The sequence below is a fragment of the Nerophis ophidion genome, linkage group LG21 (assembly GCF_033978795.1).
Source record: "Nerophis ophidion isolate RoL-2023_Sa linkage group LG21, RoL_Noph_v1.0, whole genome shotgun sequence".
Taxonomy (NCBI): Eukaryota; Metazoa; Chordata; class Actinopteri; order Syngnathiformes; family Syngnathidae; genus Nerophis; species Nerophis ophidion.
In genome coordinates this window covers 30127554-30150891 of record NC_084631.1, presented here as the reverse complement: position 1 = coordinate 30150891, position 23338 = coordinate 30127554, and the positions used below count along the sequence as shown (strand labels likewise).

Below are 23338 nucleotides of genomic sequence, written 5' to 3'. Positions count from 1 at the left end.
ATTGTTGTGACCGGGTGAATCTAAGCAAGGTGTATCAAGTTCATTTCTGACCGTGTCTTGGGGTAAAAAAAACAAAAAACAGCGTCGACGACCTAAAGACAAATTTTAAGAGTGTACATTTTCTAAAGACCAATTCTGGAGAGGGCAGGGGCGTGACCGTGGAGTTCAAACGTAGCCTAAAAATCATCCCAGGTCCCCTTTAATGAGAAACTGCACTCAGAGGACAAAGACACCGAACAGTTTTTTGTGTACTTACAATTTGTGGATGCTAAATATGTCACCGCCAGGCCCTTGGGGACTTGCACCGCCACTTTTTGAACACAAGGCAATAATTCACAGACAAAATATAACTCCCCCGTCTTCTAAAGGGTTCTTCTGTGGCTGCCAGGAGACACAAAGGACGACTAAAACGCTGCGACGGGACAGTTTTTTTTTTTTTCGTGACGGCTGCAAGTATTTTCCTAGGCTTTGGTCCTTTGGACCGTGCAGGACCCGAGGGAGCAGGGTTATGTGGGACAGAGCAGGAACCCTGAGAAAGAGGAGTGGATGTACTTGGTGGCGTAGAGACCGTTGGCCTGATCCGAGGGCATCTGGACCCAGACCTGGTCGCCCTCCTTCAGCTCCAGGACGGCACTGCCGGAAGCCTGGTCCATGTAGCCCTTCTTGTACTCGTCGTAGGTGTAGGTGGCGGGCACATTGTTCTTGTACAGGGCCACCCACAGGCTGGTGCCCTTCACGTGGACGTGGTAGGCAAAGTAGTAGACGCCGGACAGCGGGGCAGTAAAGATCCCTGTGGTGAGACTGTAGGCGTTCTGCCCGTTGTACAGAGTCTTGTCGAACATGATGGGCATGCCGGAGGGAGGGAAGTGCTTGGTGAGGATGGCGGTGAAAGCCGGCGCTAAGGAGGCGGAGAGCGGAACTTGACTGAATGCCGGCCCCTTGCGGTCTCCCGGCACCTCACCCCCTTCCAGCTGCGAATTCGTTGGACCCGCCACAACTGTTTGGCCGTTGCCCGCAGGACCCGGGGCCCCCGGAGGACCAGGAGGACCAGGGTTGCCGTTAAGTCCGGCAGGGCCTGGTTTCCCCGGAGGGCCTTGTGGACCTATCGGTCCTTTCTCGCCAACTTTACCCAGTCCGGGAAGTCCTGGGAATCCGGGCTCACCCTTCAAGCCCAGGGCACCCTGAGGCCCCATGGGACCCATGGGTCCCTGAAGACCGGGGATGCCTGACTGACCCCTGGGGCCAGGTGTGCCCATAAATCCTGGCTCGCCTTTGGGCCCCGGACCACCGGTCAGCCCGGGATTACCCGGTAAACCGATATGTCCTGCTTCACCTTTGGGCCCGGGTTTTCCGATTGCTCCATTTGGCCCAGGTAAGCCTTTGTCCCCGGGAATACCAGCTTTTCCTGGGTTCCCATTGGGACCTTGATCCCCCCTGAGGCCTGGCAGCCCCGGAGGGCCTTGGGGGCCAAGTTCTCCCTTATGTCCGGGTATACCATGTTTTCCTGGGAGTCCCATTGGGCCGTGAAGACCAGGAGGGCCTGGTTGTCCATCAAGACCTGGTCCTCCAATGAGGCCTACCATTCCTTGTTCTCCTTTTTCTCCAGGAAGACCAGGCAGCCCGGTATGGCCCTTTTCTCCTTTTGGTCCATTCAGACCAGGTTTTCCAAAGCCTGGCGTACCAGGAAATCCTGGCGGACCCCTCAGCCCTTGCTCGCCTTTTGGGCCTAAGAGACCCGGTGCTCCTGGCAATCCATCGATTCCAGGCTTTCCTATCCCCACAGGACCTGGTTGACCTTGTAGCCCTGGAGGCCCGACCTCTCCTGGTTCCCCTCGATCCCCTGGAATTCCCTGATCACCTTTGGCGCCGTACAGCCCAGGCAAACCTTTTGGTCCAGGTTTACCAATGCCTGTAAGACCGGGTGGTCCCGTACTACCTTTGAGGCCAGGGGGACCTCTCAAACCAGGAGGACCTGGAGTCCCGTTTCCGTTCTCACCCTTAAGGCCGCGCTCACCCGTTGGGCCAGAGGTGCCTTTTAATCCTGGTTCTCCCCTAGAGCCAGGCGGGCCTCTGACGCCTGGAAGTCCAGGTTTCCCATTAAGAGACAGGCCAGCGGGGCCTGGGAGTCCCGGCTGCCCTGGTTGACCCCTGGGGCCTGGTTCACCGCGAGGGCCGACCTCGCCGTTGTGTCCGGACATGCCCTTTGGCCCCATCTTTCCTGGTAATCCCGGGAGTCCTGGTTTACCGATTCCTGGAAAGCCAGGGGGGCCCTGAGGACCTGGCTGTCCATTGAGGCCCGGGTTCCCTAGACCAGGTTTTCCTGGTTGCCCTGGTGGACCAGGGGGACCTCTTGGTCCTGGTTTTCCTTGGGGTCCTGGCTCCCCCTTCACATCTAACATGGGTGGCATGTCTGAAAAAACAAAACAGAAACATGTTTAACATTTCAATTCATGAGGAAAACGAAATAGTACTCTTTTAAATGTATGCTCTCATGAGGTGTACATATATATATATATATATATATATATATATATATATATATATATATATATGTATATATATATATATATATATATATATATATATATATATATATACATGTATATACACAAACATACAAACATATATATACACACACATATTGATACATACATATATATATATATATATATATATATATATATATATATATATATATATATATATATATATATATATAAAGACCCGGCGCTAATACTAAGCATGCGCTAATTACTTTGGGAAACAAATTTTACCCGCCAGTAACTCAAGGCAGGCACATACTATATGCCCTGCGGCAATTCAAGGAAGTACAGTAAATAGATGAATAAATAATAAATACATCAAAATAAATAATAAAATAAGCGTTTATCCAAATAGGAAATAAATTAATTGATGAATAGATCAATAAATAAATAAATAAATACATCGATAATTAAATAAATTAATACAAATTAGTAAACAATAGAAAATTAATTAATTAAAATAACAAAAATAAATAAATATATGAATAGATAAATAAATAATACATAAAAAATAAAAATTAAAAATAAAATAAAAATGTATCCTTATAGGAAATAAATACATCGATAAATAGATAAATAAATAACTAAATAAACTACATCGATAATTACATAAATGAATACAAATTAGTAAACAATAGAACATTGATTTATCAAAATAATGAAAATAAATACATGTATAAAGAGACAATTAAAATAAAATTTTTAAATAAAATAAAAGCGTTTCCGTATAGGAAATACATCAATTGATAAAAAGATAAATAAATAAATTGCGAATTAAATGAATTAATACACATTAGTAAACAATAGAAAATTAATGAATAAATTAAATAAATATATGAATTGATAAATAAATAATGAATACATCGATACACATAAACAATAAAATAAAAGTGTATCCATTCAAGCATACATGTATGAGCAACTATGAATCATATTAATAAATAAACCATGTCAAGCAAAAACACTCAACTTTTTCATGTATTATTTGTTTTTATCAGAACTAGATGTCAGCTTATTAACATTGCATTTATCTGTTGTCACGGTTACCGTCTTCAGTTGTCATACTTACACAAATTCCACCTTTGCATTTAAGCAAGACGTACTGTACATGTAAAGTATACCAAGCATTCATTCATCACACTTCTACTGGCAGTTGAGACATGAATATATTTTTGAAGGATGACAAAAACCTTTCATTCATTCATGTTTCACAGTTTGCATTGAATGCCTCACATGTGTTGTCCACTTGTAGCCAGCAAGTGGCAGTAAAAGCTAAACATCAGGCCTTTTTTTTTTCTTCCCCCAACACACTTTTCACATGGAATAACTTTTCAAAATAGACCATATTTTAGAATTTAGAAATCAACGATTAAAGTCAAGATTTGGATAGCAATGGCACAAAAAAGTCTCTCTGAATAACAACTCCACATGCCAGCTTTTGAATGGTTTTCCTATGTGGGTGAAAATATTAATATAAATACAAATATCTAATATAAATAATTTTAGGATTTCTAATTTTAGGAAATAATGTGAGTAATTCTTAAAAACAATGTAATAAAAATGTTTTAATAAAAAATACATTTTAACATTCTTCAAAGATAAGTAATATTTAAGAGATCGACTTATGAAAAATAAGTATAATTTAAAAAAATATGAAGGTAATTAGGGCTGCGAATCTTTGGGTGTCCCATGATTCGATTCAATATCGATTCTTGGGGTCGCGATTCGATAATATATCGATTTTTTCGATTCAACGCTATTCTCGATTCAAAAACGATATTTTTCCGATTCAAAACGATTCTGTATTCATTCAATACATAGGATTTCAGCAGGATCTACCCCAATCTGCTGACCTGCTAGCAGAGTAGTAGATTTTTTTTAAAAAGCTTTTATAATTATAAAGGACAATGTTTTATCAACTGATTGCAATAAGGTAAATTTGTTTTAACTATCAAACGAACCAAAAATATGACTTATTTTATCTTTGTGAAAACATTGGACACAGTGTGTTGTCAAGCTTATGAGATGCCATGCAAGTGTAAGCCACTGTGAGACTATTGTTCTTTTTAAATTTTTTTTTTATAAATGTCTAAAGATAATGTCAATGAGGGATTTTTAATCACTGCTATGCTGAAATTATAACTAATATTGATACTGTTGTTAATAATATTCATTTTTGTTTCACTACTTTTGGTTTGTTCTGTGTCGTGTTTGTGTCTCCTCTCAATTGCTCTGTTTATTGCAGTTCTGAGTGTTGCTGGGTCAGGTTTGGTTTTGGAATTGGATTACATTGTTATGGTATTGCTGTGTAGTGGTTTGTTGAATTGATAAAAAAAAAAAGTGAAAATAAAAATTTTAAAAATTGATTTAAAAAAAAAAGAGAGAATAGATTCTGAATCGCACAACGTATTCGAATTGATTTTTTCCCCACACCCCTAGTGGTAATGCAAATGTTTTTTTTTAATAAAAAATGTGAATAAAAAAACATTTTAAGATTTATCAAAAAATAAGTACTATTTCAGAAATAATGGTAGTAATTCTAAAAAATATATATCAAATAAAACATTCAAACTAAAAAATACATATATTTTTAAATTCTTCAAAAATAAATAACATTTAAGAAATAATGGTGGTAGTTCAAATAAAAAACAATATAATAAAAAAAATATTGATTGTAAGATGTATAAAATATAAGTACAATTTCAGAAACAATGGACATTTTTAAAAACAATAATGTAATACAACATTTTTTTATAAAATAAGTAAAATTCTTAAAAAATAAGTAAAAATTAAGAGCTATTGGTGGTAACTTAAAAAAACAATACAATAAAATATATATTTTTTAAGATTTATAAAAAATAACTTTACTTTAAAAAATAATGGTGGTAATTCTTTAAAAAAATAAAAATTAAATAAACGTTTTAAGATTCATCACTAATAAGTACATTTTAAGAAAATATGGTACTAATTCTTTCAAAAAACAATGTAACAAAGCATTTAAAATTAAAATATGTATTTTAAGATTCATCAAAAATAAGTGACATTTAAGAAATAATGGTTGTATTTCTTACAAAAAACAATAAAATAAAATAAAAATTATTGTAAGATTTATAAAAAAAACAAGTACAATATCAGAAATACTGGTAATTCTTAAAAGCGATAATGTAATACAAAAACTTGAATAAGATTCTTAAAATATAAGTAAAAATTAATAGCTAATGGTGGTAATTCCTAAAACAACAATACAATAAAAACTTTTTTTTTTAATTTATAAAAAATAACTTTTTTTCAAGAAATAATGGCGGTAATTGTTAAAAAATAAAAATAAAATAAACCTTTTAAGATTAATAAAAAATAAGTACAATTTAAGAACATGTGGTGGTAATTCTTTAAAAAAAACTATGTAACAAAGCATTTAAAATTAAAATACATTTTTTAAGATTCATTAAAAACAAGTAACATTTAAGAAATAATGGTGGTAATTCTTACAAAAAACAATGTGATCAAAAAATAATAATAATTGTAAAATGTATTAAAAAAAAGTACAATTTCAGAAATAACTGTAATTCTGAAAAGCAATAATAAAATATAAAAATTTGAATTAAATAAAGTACGATTCTAAAAAATAAGCACAAACTAAGGGCTAATCATGATAATTCTTAAAAATAATAATACAATACAACCTTTTTTATTATTTATAAAAAAATAACTTAAATTTAAGAAATAATGGCGGTAACACTTGAAAAAATTATAATAAAATAAACCTTTTAAGATTCATCAAAAATAAGGTACATTTAAGAAATAATGGTGGCAATTCTTACAAGAAACAATATAATAAAATAATAATAATAATAATTTTAAGTTTTATTTTAAAAAAAATAACTACATCCGAGTGGTTTCCCCAGTAACACTCCATAAACAAAATTATATAAGAGCAATATAATATCGAAATAAATATTTGTTTTGAGGGTTTTATAAAAACAAAGTCCAAGTTAAAAAATAAAGAGACTAATCCCATATTTCTTGGCTGCTCAAAAGCCATGTGATTTGCTCCATGAGCATCATAAATCCTCGTGTTTACCACTTTTTTATGCGTGTGAGTGACAGGAAGAAAAGCTCTAATTTGCCCAAAGCCTAACGTTGTTTGTTTTTCATGCATGTACCCATCTTCACTGCTGTCCATAAAGTTTTGATACATATACCGATGTTGGAGCCTTGCGTACTGGCCGATACTGATACTGATCCCAAGCGATATCAGCAGGAATCATACGACTCATCCTACTTGTATCCTTTTCTAGTGTGGAATAATAACTTACCTAGTTTTTTAGTGTTTTTAAAGGGGACTTGAAAGAACTTATCTTACTTATTGGTGCCTGCACTTGTGTATTTGGGATCTGGGAAAAAGTCCTGAAAATGTGAACTCAAACCATGGAGACATGGAGGAGATGTTTATAAAACAATCTTGCCTTTTTTCATATCAATCAATCAATCAATGTTTATTTATATAGCCCCAAATCACAAATGTCTCAAAGGACTGCACAAATCATTACAACTACAACATCCTCGGAAGAACCCACAAAAGGGCAAGGAAAACTCACACCCAGTGGGCAGGGAGAATTCACATCCAGTGGGACGCCAGTGACAATGCTGACTATGAGAAACCTTGGAGAGGACCTCAGATGTGGGCAACCCCCCCCCCCTCTAGGGGACCGAAAGCAATGGATGTCAAGCGGGTACTTCATCCAAACGAGCTGTTCGGAATTTGGCCAAATTGGTGACGTCAGCGAATTATCCATACATGGTAGAAATTGAGTGCTTTGCGCGAGTCTGCCATTCTGGTTTTGGCCAATAAGCTCCTTGTTTTTCTCCAGCCTCTTGTTGTGGGGCAGACTGGCTCGTACATGCACATGCATCCTCCGCTGTTGCCTTTTCTAATACAAAATGACGAATAGTTTTAATTTGCATCTGTCTGTAGTCTCGCTATGGAAGTGCTAAAAACTACAACATGGTTTTATATCAATAGTTGATTGTACTTATTAGACTGATTTTTTTTTTGTCTTATTTTATTTTATTAATCTTTTTGGATTTGGGGGGTGTAAAAAACAACAATTTATTTTTACTGTATTGTATTTTTGTCAACTGTTTTGTCAAAAAAATGTCTAAAAACATACAAAAATATGTATAATGGGTGGGGAGACGCAGTCAAAGTGGAGGCACGTAAAAAGGGCCGCCATCCTGAAGAGACGGACATAAAGCGGCTGTTAAACATTCCATGCAAGCAATTGTTTTTGGCGGCACCTAGTGGTCATAATAATTCATTAACTTACGGTCCTGACGCAGTAAGTTGAATCATACGGACACGTTTGTTACTGGATACTTTCCAATATGCCTTGGAAACTGAGTTTGTCTCAGCAACATGCAAATATACAAACATGCTTTTCTACACTTTAATATTGTTTCATTAAGGACCCTTACTACATGTGTCTAGCGTGTGTGTTATTGTGTGCTTAGCTGTTGTGTAGCTCCTTGTAGCCTAATAGACCAACATTGTGGGCCTATTGGAGGACATTTTGATGAAAAGTGTTGACTCACCAACGTAATGCCCCTTGCCCTCTCTGAACGGGGGTCCGACGGGCCCTTTCATCATGGGCTGCATGTACTTCATGTGCGGTATGGGGGGGTACCCTCCGGCAAGAACGTGACCCCCCAGCATCAGGAGCGCGCAGACACAGGCTGGCAGCATGGTGGGCGGCATCCGATGTCACACACAAGGAACTGGACAAGGAAAAGACCAAAAGTCAATTACACTTCAACCAAAAGTCAATTATACTTCAATCAAAGAGTTAATTCTATTTCAACCAAAAGTCAATCATACGTCAACCAAAATTCAAACATACTTCAACCAAAAGTCAAATATACTTCAATCAAACGTCAAGTGTATTTAAACCAAAAGTCAATTATATTTCAACCAAAAGTCAGTTATACTTTAACCAAAAGTCAATAATACTTAAACCAAAATTAAATTACACTTCAATCAAAAGTCAACTATACTTTAAACCAAAAGTTAATCATAAGTCAACCAAAAGTCAATCATACTTCAACCAAAAGTCTATTATACTGCAACCAAAAGTCAATCATACTTCAACCAACAGTCAATTCTACTTGAACCAATAGTCAATTACACAATAACCAAAATTCAATCATATTTCAAATAAAAGTCAATAATACTTCAACCGAAAGTCGTCATACTTCAACCAGGTCAATTACACTTCAACCAAAAGTCAATTATAATTCAACCAAAAGTTAATTATACTTCAACCAAAAGTTTACTATATGTGAACCAAAAGTAAATTATACTTCAACCAAAAATCAATCATGCTTAAACTAAAAGTCAGTCATACTTCAACCAAAAATTAATCAAACTTCAACCAAAAGTCAATTTTACTTCAACCAAAAGTCAATCAAACTTCAACCAGAAGTCAACTATACTTCAATCAAAATCAATTACACTTCAATCAAAAGTCAATTATACTTCGACCAAAAGTCAATTACAGTTAAACCAAAAGTCAAATATACTTCAACCAAAAGTCAAGTATACTTCAACCAAAAGTCAAGTATACTTAAACCAAAAGTAAATTATACTTCAACCAAAAGTCAATCATACTTCGACCAAAAGTCATTCATAAGTCAACCAAATGTCAGTCACACTTCAACCAAAAGTCAATTACTTCAAACAAAAGTAAATTACCCTTAAACAAAAAGTGAATTATATTTCAATCAAAAGTCAATCATACTTCAACCAAAAGTTAATTACACTTCAACCATTGGAAAACAAATCATCTCCAATGTGAAATATTGCACCAATAATACATGTCTTTTCCCATGAAGCTTTTCAAGATTGTGTTGTCTTAGTCTAACAGTTTGATCACAACACTTAGTCTAAGTCTAACAGTTTGATCACAGCACTTAGTCTAAGTCTAACAGTTTGATCACAGCACTTAGTTTAAGTTTAAGTCCAACAGTTTGATCACAGCACTTAGTCTAAGTCTAACAATTTGATCACAGCACTTAGTCTAAGTCTAAGTCTAACAGTTCGATCACAGCACTTAATCTAAGTCTAAATCTAACAGTTTGATCACAGCACTTAGTCTAAGTCTAAGTCTAACAGTCTGATCACAGCACTTAGTCTAAGTCTAATAGTGTGATCACAGCACCTAGTCTAAGTCTAATAGTGTGATCACAGCACTTAGTCTAAGTCTAACAGTTTGATCACAGCACTTAGTCTAAGTCTAATAGTGTGATCACAGCACTTAGTCTAAGTCTAACAGTTGGATCACAGCACTTAGTCTAAGTCTAACAGTTTGATCACAGCACTTAGTCTAAGTTGAATAGTGTGATCACAGCACATAGTCTAAGTCCAACAGTTTGATCACAACACTTAGTCTAAGTCTAACAGTTGGATAACAGGACTTAGTCTAAGTCTAACAGTCTGATCACAGCACTTAGTCTAAGTCTAATAGTGTGATCACAGCACTTAGTCTAAGTCTAACAGTTTGATCACAGCACTTAGTCTAAGTCTAAGTCTAACAGTTGGATCACAGCACTTAGTCTAACAGTCTGATCACAGCACTTAGTCTAAGTCTAATAGTGTGATCACAGCACTTAGTCTAAGTCTAACAGTTTGATCACAGCACTTAGTCTAAGTCTAATAGTGTGATCACAGCACTTAGACTAAGTCTAACAGTTGGATCACAGCACTTAGTCTAAGTCTAACAGTTTGATCACAGCACTTAGTCTAAGTCTAATAGTGTGATCATAGCACTTAGTCTAAGTCTAACAGTTTGATTACAACACTTAGTCTAAGTCTCAGTCTAACAGTTGGATCACAGCACTTGTTCTAAGTCTAACAGTTGGATCCCAGCACTTAGTCTAAGTTTAAGTCCAACAGTTTGATCCCAGCACTTAGTCTAAGTCTAAGTCCAACATTTTGATCCCAGCACTTAGTCTAAGTCTAAGTCCAACAGTTTGATCCCAGCACTTAGTCTAAGTCTAAGTCCAACAGTTAAATCTCAGTAGAGGGGGTAAACAAGTTCCTGGCACCAAAGCAGAGGCCGAGAACAAAGAAGTGTTGCCAAGATAAAGTAGATAAAAGTCAGGCTGACATCCATTAACCTTTTGTATGTTTGTGCACATTTTCCTTTTATTTTATGAACATGGAGTACATTGTGTTGTCACACCTCCATGTCCTTCAAGAGGGACGTGTCTTTTACCTAAACTTTGGGCACATTTAACAAAATTAGTTTCTATGTTCTAGTCGACCTCAGACTCCAAAGCAACTGTTCCCAAAGGAAAAAAAGGAATTTTTTTAACACCAGGATTTGCAATTCGGGCAGGAATGTCGTGTGAATGCTTGAGGTGTGCAAGCCGCTGATACGTGTGAGTGGAAGTGGAAGGCTTGTGTGTCCAGAGTGAGTGGAAGTGAAGGTGTGAGTGGAGTGTGTGGGTGTTGGAACGCTTCCAATTGCTCAAGAAATGTGGGATTTGTGTTTGTGTTTTGCCTATTCATTTTCAATGGGCAGAAATTATATATATATATATATATATATATATATATATATATATATATATATATATATATATATATATATATATATATATATGAACTTATAAATGTGTTTATAAATATGTACATACATTCATATATCCATCCATCCATGCATTTTCTGCCGCTTATTCCCGTTCGGGGTCGTGGGGGGCGCTGGCGCCTATCTCAGCTACAATCGGGCGGAAGGCGGGGTACACCCTGGACAAGTCGCCACCTCATCGCAGGGCCAACACAGATAGACAGACAACATTCACACTCACATTCACACACTAGGGCCAATTTTAGTGTTGCCAATCAACCTATCCCCAGGTGCATGTCTTTGGAAGTGGGAGGAAGCCGGAGTACCCGGTGGGAACCCACGCATTCACGGGGAGAACATGCAAACTCCACACAGAAAGATCCCGAGCCTGGATTTGAACCCAGGACTGCAGGACCTTCGTATTGTGAGGCAGACGCACAAACCCCTCTGCCACCGTGAAGCCCACATTCATATCTAATTACATAAATACTAATATACATATATAAATACATACCTACATACATGCATACATACATATATGTGTAAATACACATATTCGCTTATATACATGTACATACACATGTATATACACACATTTTTATACATATATATTATACAGAAATATATACACTTATACATTTATACATATATACACACATTTATACACGCACACATATATATAGTATATAGATATATGTGTATATATATAGTATATGGATATATGTGTGTATATATATATATATATATATATTCACACAGATATATAAGCATATATAAATGCATATTTAAAATCAAACATATAAATCATGTATAAATACATACATACATATATAAATACGTACATATATAAATACATATATATATATATATATACATATATACATACATACATATAAATATATACATATGTATATATATCTATATATGTATATATATACACAAATATATATGTATATATATACACATATATATATATATACATATATATATACATACATATACATATATATATATATACATATATATATACATACATATACATATATATATATATATATATATATATATATATATATATATATATATATATATATATATATATATATATATATATATATATATATATATATATATATATATATGTATATATATATAACCATCCATCCATTTTTCCTACCGCTTATTCCCTTTGGGGTCGCTGGTGCCTATCTCTGCTAAAATCGGGCGGAAGGCGGTGTACATCCTGGACACGTCGCCACCTCATCGCAGTACATACATACATATATATATATATATATATAGATATAGATATTTTTATATCTATATCTATATCTATATATATATATATACATACACATTTATTATTTTTTAATGTAAAAAAAAGGTGTACATTTTAGAGTAAAATTGTACAATTCTGTGCTGACAGTTGTATCCTCACAAGACAGCTGTCCTGCTGTCACAGTCACAGTATGTTACTGTAAAACCACAAGTACATTCTACAGCTACATGTTAGTGACTGAGCTTCCAGTTTCTGACTATTTAGTGCTTGAAGAAAATGAAGACTCCATGCAGAGAACATGCGGTCCCATCATTCAGTGTTCCAAGTGGCGCCTGAGCTCAAACCAGACCACCATGTGGCCCTCCATGAAACCCTGTCCTGTCAACTCTCGCGTCTGACAGCCGTTAAAAAAAAAAAAAAAAAACACGTGTGAAAAATACTTTTTCTGGCCGCACTGGCATTAAGCTGTAAAACTGTCCTGGAGCCAAGGCACACAAGTGGGAACCAGGTGAAGGACCCAAGGTCTCACATCCCAGGAAGGGATTACCTTCAGACCTGCACGGGGGAGGATAAGACTTCTAAAGCTCTTGCTTTAGTAAGGACTTGGAGTGCCTGCAGGGGCACTTGGGGAGCAGGCAGAGTCCGTGGGCAACGAGGGCACTGAGACTGAGCTGAAACCGGAGGAAAAACTGTATTTTCATTGCCACATCTGATGTGTTTTACAGCTTGGGCTTGTTAGGCAACCGCCTGAGCTCGTCAAGTCCGGTTCTTGTTTTACGGTCCTTCAATAAAGGCTTTGGTCACTCAACATTTCTTTGGACTTAGTCACACGTCTGCGGTCTCCCCCCCCTTGACAAAAACGGTAACACCAATCAAACAAAATCGACTTTTTTTTTTTTCATTTACTGGCCGACTTTCAGACTGTCTGGCGCAAAACTTTGTCTGGTTTGGGGACAGCTGTGGTTCTGGTGTGAGATCGGGGAGGGGGGGTGCCCGGCATCCAGAGGGACTCTCCGGAGAACCGGCATTAAAACCAGAAGTACGAATGGGTAACAGACTGTTTTGACGGAGAAAGGCCCAGTCCGCACAATCCTCACCGGGTTCCACCAGGGGCTTTTGGAACACCACCTCAAGACTTTGGAGACCACTTAGCATCGCTAACTTCCTGTCGGGTTTGTCTTTCCTAAACCTGAATCCTGGAGAGGTTCGGCGTCAAATAAGGCATCTCCAAGTCGGTAAATACGACAGATAGGGGTGTCAAAGCAAACCATTCTTCCAAATTAATTGTGATTCTTATTTGGAACAATTCTTAAATGATTAATGACTTCTGTTTTGTTTGATCAGCCGTTTTACTGCCTTGTTACAGACAATTAAGGTATGTAAATAAACATTTATAAAATCTTTCTTGCAACTGATATATATATAGTCCGGTGCGGCTAATATATGAAAAATAATGGTTTTGTTCTCAAACTTAGTAGGTGCGGCCTATATAGTCCGGAACTACAGTCTATAGTCCGGAAAATACAGTACAAGCAATATTGTAGTTCTTGTACGACTTAGTTCAACAGAGGGTATACTATGCTTTTGAAGGCCACAATTAATCATTATATTAAGGCCAAGACGCTGTAAGTTGAATGATGCAGACACGTTTGTTACTGGATACCTTCTTATACGCTTCTGCCTTGGAGACTTTTGTAAGCGTAAGTGATACGCAGCTATGATTACCGTAAATTTCCGGACTGTAAGCCTCTACTTTGTTCCTACGCTTTGTTGAAACAGCTAGCGGGTCCATGATTGTGACTTCTGTTTTGTTTCATCACCCGTTTTACTGCCTTGTTACAGACAATTGAGGTATGTAAATAAACATTTATAAAATCTTTCTTGCAACAGATATATCTGCGACTTATAGTCCGGTGCGGCTAATATATGAACAAATAATGGTTTTGTTCTCAAACTTAGTGGGTGTGGCTTATATAGTTCGGAACTATAGTCTATAGTCAGGAAAATACAGTACAAGCAATATTGTAGTTCTTGTACGACTTAGTTCAACAGAGGGTATACTATGCTTTTGAAGGCCACAATTATTCATTATAGTAAGGCCAAGACGCTGTAAGCTGAATTATGCGGACACATTTGTTACTGGATACCTTCTGATACGCTTCTGCCTTGGAGACTTTTGTAAGCGTAAGTGATACGCAGCGATGATTACCGTAAATTCCGGACTCTAAGCCTCTACTTTGTTCCTACGCTTTGTTAAAACAGCTAGCGGGTCCATGATTGTGACTTCTGTTTTGTTTGATCAGCCGTTTTACTGCCTTGTTACAGACAATTAAGGTATGTAAATAAACATTTACAAAATCTTTCTTGCAACAGATATATCTGCGACTTTTAGTCCGGTGCAGCTAATATATGAGAAATAATGGTTTTGTTCTCAAACGTAGTGGGTGTGGCTTATATAGTCCGGAACTATAGTCTATAGTCCGGAAAATACAGCACAAGCAATATTGTCGTTCTTGTACGACTTTGTTCAACGGAAAACGAGGGTATACTATGCTTTTGAAGGCCACATAATTCATTACATTCAGGCCAAGACGTTGTAAGCTGAATGATGCGGACACATTTGTTACTGGATACCTTCTGATCACTTCTGCCTTGGAGACTTTTGGATGCGTAAGTGATACACAGCTATGATTACCGTAAATTCCGGACTGTAAGGCTCTACTTTGTTCCTACGCTTTGGACCCTGCGGCTTTAAAACAGCTAGTGGGTCCATGACCGTGACTTCTGTTGTGTTACATCAGCCGTTTTACTGCCATGTCACAGACAGTTAAGGTATGTACATAAACATATACAAAGTATTTCTGCGTAAACCACTCATTTCGCAGCAGATATATCTGCCAAATGAGTTGTACTGCCGTGTTACAAACAGTCAAGGTATTTGGAATTTGATGCCTGGAACATATTTTTTAAAAAAAGCTGGCATAAGTGGCAAAAAAGACTGAGAAAGTTGAGGAATGCTCCCACGGGTGAACAGGCTTATCTTTGTTAGGATGTCGCATGGCTGCAGTTGTATGACCCCGTGGATGCAAGAGTCCAGGAGAGAATTGAGTGAAGGTAAAATAATTTAATACTCATAAGAAACAAATAAACAAAAAGCAATCTTGCATAGTAACATTTCCAAACGTAGATTTATCCTCGAGCACTGAGGAGTGCTCGAGTGAAACATAAATAGGCACACGTTTGATTGACAACAGGTGTGAACCGCTGCCAATCAACGAAAAGAGAAAAACAACAGTGCTTTGTGAATTAAACAGGAAATAACAAAATAAGAGCACTGAACAGGAAGTAAATACAAAAACAGAAAAACCTAAAAGAACTGAAGTGACGGATTGTCACAATCTTCAGTTAATCGCTACATCTGTAAGTGCAAGTTAAAACTCTACTATTCAAAGCGAAAGCCATTTATCAACAACACCCAGAAACACCGCCGGCTTTGCTGGGCCTGAGCTCTTCAAAGATGGGCTGATGCAAAGCGGAAAAGTGTTCTGTGGTCTGACGAGCCCCCATTTCAAATTGTTTTTGGAAACTGTGGACGTGGTGTCCTCCGGACTAAAGAGGAAAAGAACCATCCGGATGGTTATAGGCACAAAGTTCAAAAGTCAGCATTTGGGATGGTATGGGGTTGCATTAGTACCCAAGGCATGGGTAACTTACACATCTATGAATGCTGAAAAGTACATACAGGTTTTGGAGCAACACATGTTGCCATCAAAGCAACGTTATCATGGACGCCCCTGCTTATTTCAGAAAAACAATGCCAACCCACGTGTTACAACAGCGTGGCTTCATAGTAAAAGAGTGTGGGTACTAGACTGGCTTGCCTGTAGTCCAGACCTGTCTCCTATTGAAAACATGTGGCGCAATATGAAGCCGAAAATACCACAACAAAGACTGTTGAATAACTTAAGCCGGGAAAGAGTAACACCTGAAAAGCTTCAAAAATTGGTCTCAGTGGTTCAGTGTCACAGAGGGGAAGGAGGCTCGCTGTTCACGCAGTTTTAAGCCACTCGATCGTCATCTTCCTGACCGGGCTGTGAAAAACTACACCTTGTTCATGTTGGGCAGCCGTGATGGACCACAGGTCTTGCCGTGACACGCCATGGGCCACTTTGGAACATCCATGCTGAAAACGCAGCACGGAGGAGTCCAAAATCATTTCTTGGGTCCAGGTTTCAGTGCAGACGTGATAATGGCTTTTACAGGAAGTCGGTGGAAAAACACGAGCGCCTATTAACGAACACGCTTGGACGCCATTATTGTGTCACTAACAGCCAAACTGGATTTAGTAGAAACATGGATTCACATCCAAATCCTGATTCTAAATCCATCCATCATTTTCAAAAATCGATTAAAAAAATGTATATTTGCAGTATATTTATCTACATATATAGGTATATATGTATATATCTCTACTTAGGCTACTGCCCCCGCGAACTGACCTTGGATAAGCGGATGAAAATGGATGGATAAAGGGATATATATATATATATATATATATATATATATATATATATATATATATTCCCATACCTAACCCATAGGGTTCAATATGATGTCAGGTCTACATTTTACAGCGATTACAGCTTCAACTCTTCTGTGAAGGCTGTCCACAAGGTCGCGGAGTGTGTTTCTAGAAATTTTTGACCGTTCTTCCAAAAGCGCATTGGTGAGGTCGCACACCGATGTTGGCCGAGAAAGGCCTGGTTCTCAGTCTCCGTTCTAATTCATCCCAGAGGTGCTCTTTTGGGTTCAGGTCAGGACTCTGTGCAGGCCAGTCAAGTTCATCCACACCAGACTTTGTCATCCATGTCTTGCTCTGTGCATTGGTGCAGGTGCTCGGCTATGGAAGCCCATTCCATGAAGCTCTCTGCGTACTGCACGTGGGCTAATTGGAAGGTCACATGAAGTTTGGAGCATCCCCTGACCCCTCTCTGTCAGTTTATGTGGCCTACCACTTGGTGGCTGAGTTGCTGTTGTTCCCAAACTCTTCAATTTTCATGTAATAAAGCCAATAGTTGACTTTGGAATGTTTAGGAACGAGGGGAATTTCACAACTGGATTTGTGGCACAGGTGGCATCCTATGACAGTTCCACGCTGGAAATCACTAAAAGCGGCCCATTCTTTCACACATGTTTGTAGAAACAGTCTCCATGCTTAAGTGATCAATTTTATACACCTGTGGCCGGGCAAGTGATTAGGACACTTGATTCTGATCAGTTGGATGGGTGGCAAAGTATTTTTGGCAATATAGTGTGTGTGTATATGTATATATATATATATATATATATATATATATATATATATATATATATATATATATATATATATTAGGGTTGTCCCTATACCAATATTTTGGTAAACATTAGGTAAACAAACAAAGGCTCCTAATTAGTCTGCTGACATATGCAGTAGCATGTTGTGTCCTTTATTTACCTATTATTTTGTCAACGTTTTAAAGGACAAGCGGTAGAAAATGCATTATTAATCTACTTAGTATTTACTGTTAATATCTGCTTAATTTCTCTTCCAACATGTTCTATCTACACTTCTGTTAAAATATAATAATCACTTATTCTTCTGTTGTTTGGATACTTTACATTAGTTTCGTATGATACCACAAATTTCGGTATCGATCGGACACCAAGTAGTTACAGGATCCTACACTGGTCATATTTAAAGTCTTCATCTGTCCAGGGACGTATTTCCTGAGTTTATAAACATAATATAAAAAAAAAAAAAGAAAAAAAAGAAAAATTATTTGTGATTATAAAAAATATCGATGTAGTCATAGTAGTATCGACTAGATACGCTCTTGTAGTTGGTATCATTACAATGGATGTCAGGTGTAGATCCACCCATGACATTTGTTTACATTCAGGATCACTAACTTTTGTTGCCATGGAGACGAGGATTAGTGATTTAGAAGTAGTTAAAACACTGCTAACTGCGAATGGACTTTAACCTCGAGCTAGCTAGCCATGTCTTAAAGCACCTCTTTCTGTGGCTGTTTTAGTATTATAACTTCACTTTTATCGTTAGTTTTTAGGCCAAAATGCGTCTGTTCTCCCTTTTCTGTCTACACACTGTGTCTGCTTGAAAGTACTCGGTGATTCTGCGCTGCCGAACATGCTCCTCTGCTCGTAAAAATCCTTTGCCCGTAAAGTACCGGTACACCATACAACACTAATATGTACATATATATATATATATATATATATATATATATATATATATATATATATATATATATATATATATATATATATATATACATATATATGTATATATATATATATATATATATATATATATATATACATATATATATATATATATATATATATACATATATATATATATATATATATATATGTATATATATATATATATATATATATATATACATATATATATATATATATATATATATATATATATATATATATATGTATATATGTCTTAACATCCAGAGGAGACCATGGTTACTCAGGTGTCATGTGAAGTACTCTACTCTTTAGTACTCGAGTATTTTACTCGACTCTCAAAGCTCCGATACTTCAAATCACGAGAGTCTCCGCAATTTTTTTTTTTTTTTTTCAAGCAGAAGTGGAAAAAAAGGATGAATCCTCAAGTAGCCAAGGACAACTTCCAGGAGGAAAGTCCTGTTCGCGGTCTCTTTCCATCCAAGGATTCCACAGTGTCGTGCAACACTAACACGGACCATATTGTCACTGTCTGCTCGCCCAACAAAACAAACACACAAAAAGAGCCACAGGGGGGTCAAAGCGGAGGAAACGGAGCATTGTCAAGTCCCGAAAACCACAAAGCAGACCAAGAGTCAAAGAGGACTGATACTTCGACCTCTTGTTGACCCACCTCAGATGTGACAGATCGCCTTCTGGCGTTGGAAACACGCACACGCACACGCACACGCACACGCACACACACACACACACACACACACACACACACACACACACACACACACACACACACACACACACACACACACACACACACACACACACACACACACACATACACACACACCAGTTGGCAGCACATACAAGGAGGGAAGACCATTTTTTCCTGAGTGAAGTGGAAAAAAGGAGAAAGATTACAGTTTAATAAGGGGCCCGGAAATCTTGGTTTGAATGGGACTGAAGGAGCTTCCTGCAGGCTACTGGAGAGGACGGCCATATTTCTACTGCATATGTCCATATTTTGTCCAATACAGCCATGAAGAAATTGCAACATTTAACAACCTTTTGTGTACGTTCTAAAGAGTAAAAAACTGCAAGTATGAAGCGGCTAACAATGCTTGAAATAAGATATGATCCATTCCGCCTATAAAGCCTTCAAGAAACAATCCGAGAACTTCCAACACTGTTTTAGATACATGCAGTAAGTATGTTGGTAATGTAGTAAAAAAGTACTGAATATTTACAGTATTTTGCTTAGCATTACTGCATTGACTTCACTGCAACCAACTTTACTGTCACTATGCCCTAACATTTCAAATAAGAACGTAAAACGGTGCAGTGTCTGCGTTCTCTGGGGAAATGGCTGATGTGATGGTTGTATCTTTCAGCACTTGTGCTCTCCGTATCTGTAAATTGTGGTGGAAAATAAGTATTTGGTCAACCATTCAAAGCTCTCACTGATGAAAGGAGGTTTTGGCTCAAAATCTCACGAAACATGGCCCCATTCATTCTTTCCTTAACACGGATCAATCGTCCTGTCCCCTTAGCAGAAAAACAGCCCAGAAGCATGATGTTTCCACCCCCATGCTTCACAGTAGGTATGGTGTTCTTGGAATGCAACTCAGTATTCTTCTTCCTCCAAACACGACGAGTTGAGTTTATACCAAAAAGTTCAAATTTGGTTTCATCTGACCACATGACATTCTCCCATTCCTCTGCTGTATCATCCATGTATCCATTTTGGTATAAACTCAACTCGTCGTGTTTGGAGGAAGAAGAATACTGAGTTGCATCCCAAGAACACCATACCTACTGTGAAGCATGGTGGTGGAAACATCATTCTTGGGGGCTGTTTTTCTACTAAGGGACAGGACGATTGATCCGTGTTAAGGAAAGAATTCCTGGATTTTTTTTTTCACATTCTGTCTCTCACAGTTGAAGTGTACCTATGATGAAAATTACAGACCTCTGTCATCATTTTAAGTGGGAGAACTTGCACATTCGGTGGCTGACTAAAAACTTGTTTGCCCCACTGTATATATACATTGTGGAGAAGGGCGTGGCCTGCGAGCATGGCGTGGAACGGGGTGTGCCAGGACCAGCCTCGAAGACAGCGACAGGTGAGTGGATGGCCCAGGTGGGCCTGGTTATCTAATATATATATATATATATATATATATATATATATATGTATATATTTATACATACACACATAAATAAATGATAAATAAATGGGTTGTACTTGTATAGCGCTTTTCTACCTTCAAGGTACTCAAAGCGCTTTGACACTACTTCCACATTTACCCATTCACACACTGATGGAGGGAGCTGCCATGCAAGGCGCCAACCAGCACCCATCAGGAGCAAGGGTGAAGTGTCTTGCTCAGGACACAACGGACGTGACAAGGTTGGTTCTAGGTGGGATTTGAACCAGTGACCCTCAGGTTGCGCACGGCCACTCTCCCACTGCGCCACGCCGTCCCTTACTTACACATTTATAAATAAATATATATATACATATGTAGGTGTTTTAAGAGTTACATTCGATAATATTTTGACTTATAAGTAAATATAATGCAAGAATAAGTATAACACACGTTTGCAACAATAACGGCAATTACAATTAAATAAAAATTTAAAAAAATGACATGAACAAGCAGGTGCAATATAAAATATTTTGAAGCCCTTTTATTTCAACAAATATTCAAACATTTGTGTTTATGTGAATGTTTTATCAAAATTAAAAAAAAATCTAACTCACATTTAATCTGATGTACTAAAAAAATCTTTATGCTAAGAATTTTTTTTAAACAAATTCAAGTCAAACTCAAATTTCACTCGACTCCTTTTCAAAGCCAGCATGAACACAGCGGCCGGTGACACTATCAGGGGACTATAATCCTCACATTCCTACCAGTGATGGAGCAGGAAGGGGCGAGGAATACATTTGCAGTTGAATTTCACATGCATAAGTATTATTAGCAAAGATAATTTAAGGCCAAAATTAAAATGGAAATGCTTCCTAGCATGTCGAGCAAAGCAATATTGCAGTAGGTAACATTTAAGTCAGGGAAGTAATACACAAATGAGCTGAAAGACAACATTTTACTTTAACTCACGTAAAAAAATAATAATTTTGACTTGAAACTATCCATACATTCATTTCCTACCGCTTGTCCCTCTCGGCGGTCATTGTAAAAATCTGATTAATCACACTTTTCAATTGTGATTGATCGCATGAATTATCTTCAGTCAACACAGCCCGTACAGTAGGAAGGGAATTCCTACGGCCCTATTCAGCGCAGTTTACCTGACACACAAAACGTGACACATTTTGAAGGGGGGTGCAGCACCCACTGGAATATCTTAAAATGTGGCTATTCCAACTTTGACCACAGCGCCAGTTTCTACGGAGAGTTAAAGTTAAAGTCAGAGTGACAATGAATTACTGGGCGCGGCCACCGCTGCTGCTCACTGCTCTCCTCACCTCCCAGGGGGTGAACAAGGGTGATGGGTCAAATGCAGAGGACAAATTTCACCAATCATTGGTATTTTAACTTAACACACACCAGGTGTGGCGAAATTATTCTCTGCATCTGCATCACCCTTGATCACCCCCTGGGAGGTGAGGGGAGCAGTGGGCAGCAGCGGTGGCCGCGCCCGGGAATCATTTTGGTGATTTTACCCCCAATTCAGGGTATAGCTCGGTTGGTAGAGCGGCTGTGCCAGCAACTTGAGGGTTGCAGGTTCGATTCCCGCTTCCGCCATCCTAGTCACTGCCGTTGTGTCCTTGGGCAAGACACTTTACCCAAATGCTCCCAGTGCCACCCACACTGGTTTAAATGTAACTTAGATATTGGGTTTCACTATGTAAAGCGCTTTGAGTCACTAGAGAAAAGCGCTATATAAAATATAATTCACTAATTCACAATTCCAACCCTTGATGTGGAGTGCCAAACAGGGAGGTAATGGGTCCCATTTTTATAGTCTTTGGGGTTTGAACTACGGCACTTTCCATAATTTTCTGCAGACTGCATCGCAGAATGATGAACCCCTTTTATCTTTCAGGAAAATAAATATAAAAATGTATTTGTCTTTATTCTTTCTACACTTGGATTTCCTTCTCAAGGTCCGAAAAAGCAACGGTGTGGCGCTGCGCTCGCTTTATAATGCCGAGGGCCCACCCCGCCCCTCCCATAAGGGTCTTTTAATGGCTGTTGGCTCTGAGAGGTCTTGGCTCCAAAAATAACACTTTACCCGTTTTTGGGTTATGAAAACATTGCTTGCGCGAACGCGCGTAGTGGACTTCGAACGCCGGGACACGTCTGGAGGATGTAAAAATGATCAAAGTGCAAACGTGCGAGACATAAAACGGAGAATAAAAAAAGGTATAAAATCTTTGTACGAAAATGGTGGCAGTAGGTTATGCTTCAAAAAAATAAAGCGAGGTTCAACATAATTGCTTCACTAGGAATATATTTGTTGTTTTATATACATATATATATATATATACACACATATTTATACATTTATATACATGTATACATTACATATACATATATACATACATATATATGTATATACAAACATAAAAATATTATTTCCTCCAGAAGGTCTTATCTTTGTCC

General features: G+C 37.8%; 1 protein-coding gene across 3 annotated transcripts in view; it reads right to left on the bottom strand.

The window, feature by feature from the left end:
- Positions 1-182: 182 nt before the first annotated feature.
- col8a2 (collagen, type VIII, alpha 2) overlaps positions 183-23338 on the bottom strand; it is a 319105-nt gene continuing 295949 nt past the window's right edge. For all 3 annotated transcript variants that reach the window (XM_061882467.1, XM_061882468.1, XM_061882466.1), the window contains 2 exons: positions 8136-8318; positions 183-2410 (listed from right to left, as the gene is read on the bottom strand). In XM_061882467.1, the coding sequence (XP_061738451.1) occupies positions 507-2410; positions 8136-8298 (2067 nt within the window). In that variant the 5' untranslated portion in view covers positions 8299-8318 and the 3' untranslated portion in view covers positions 183-506. The remainder of the gene's footprint in view (positions 2411-8135; positions 8319-23338) is intronic.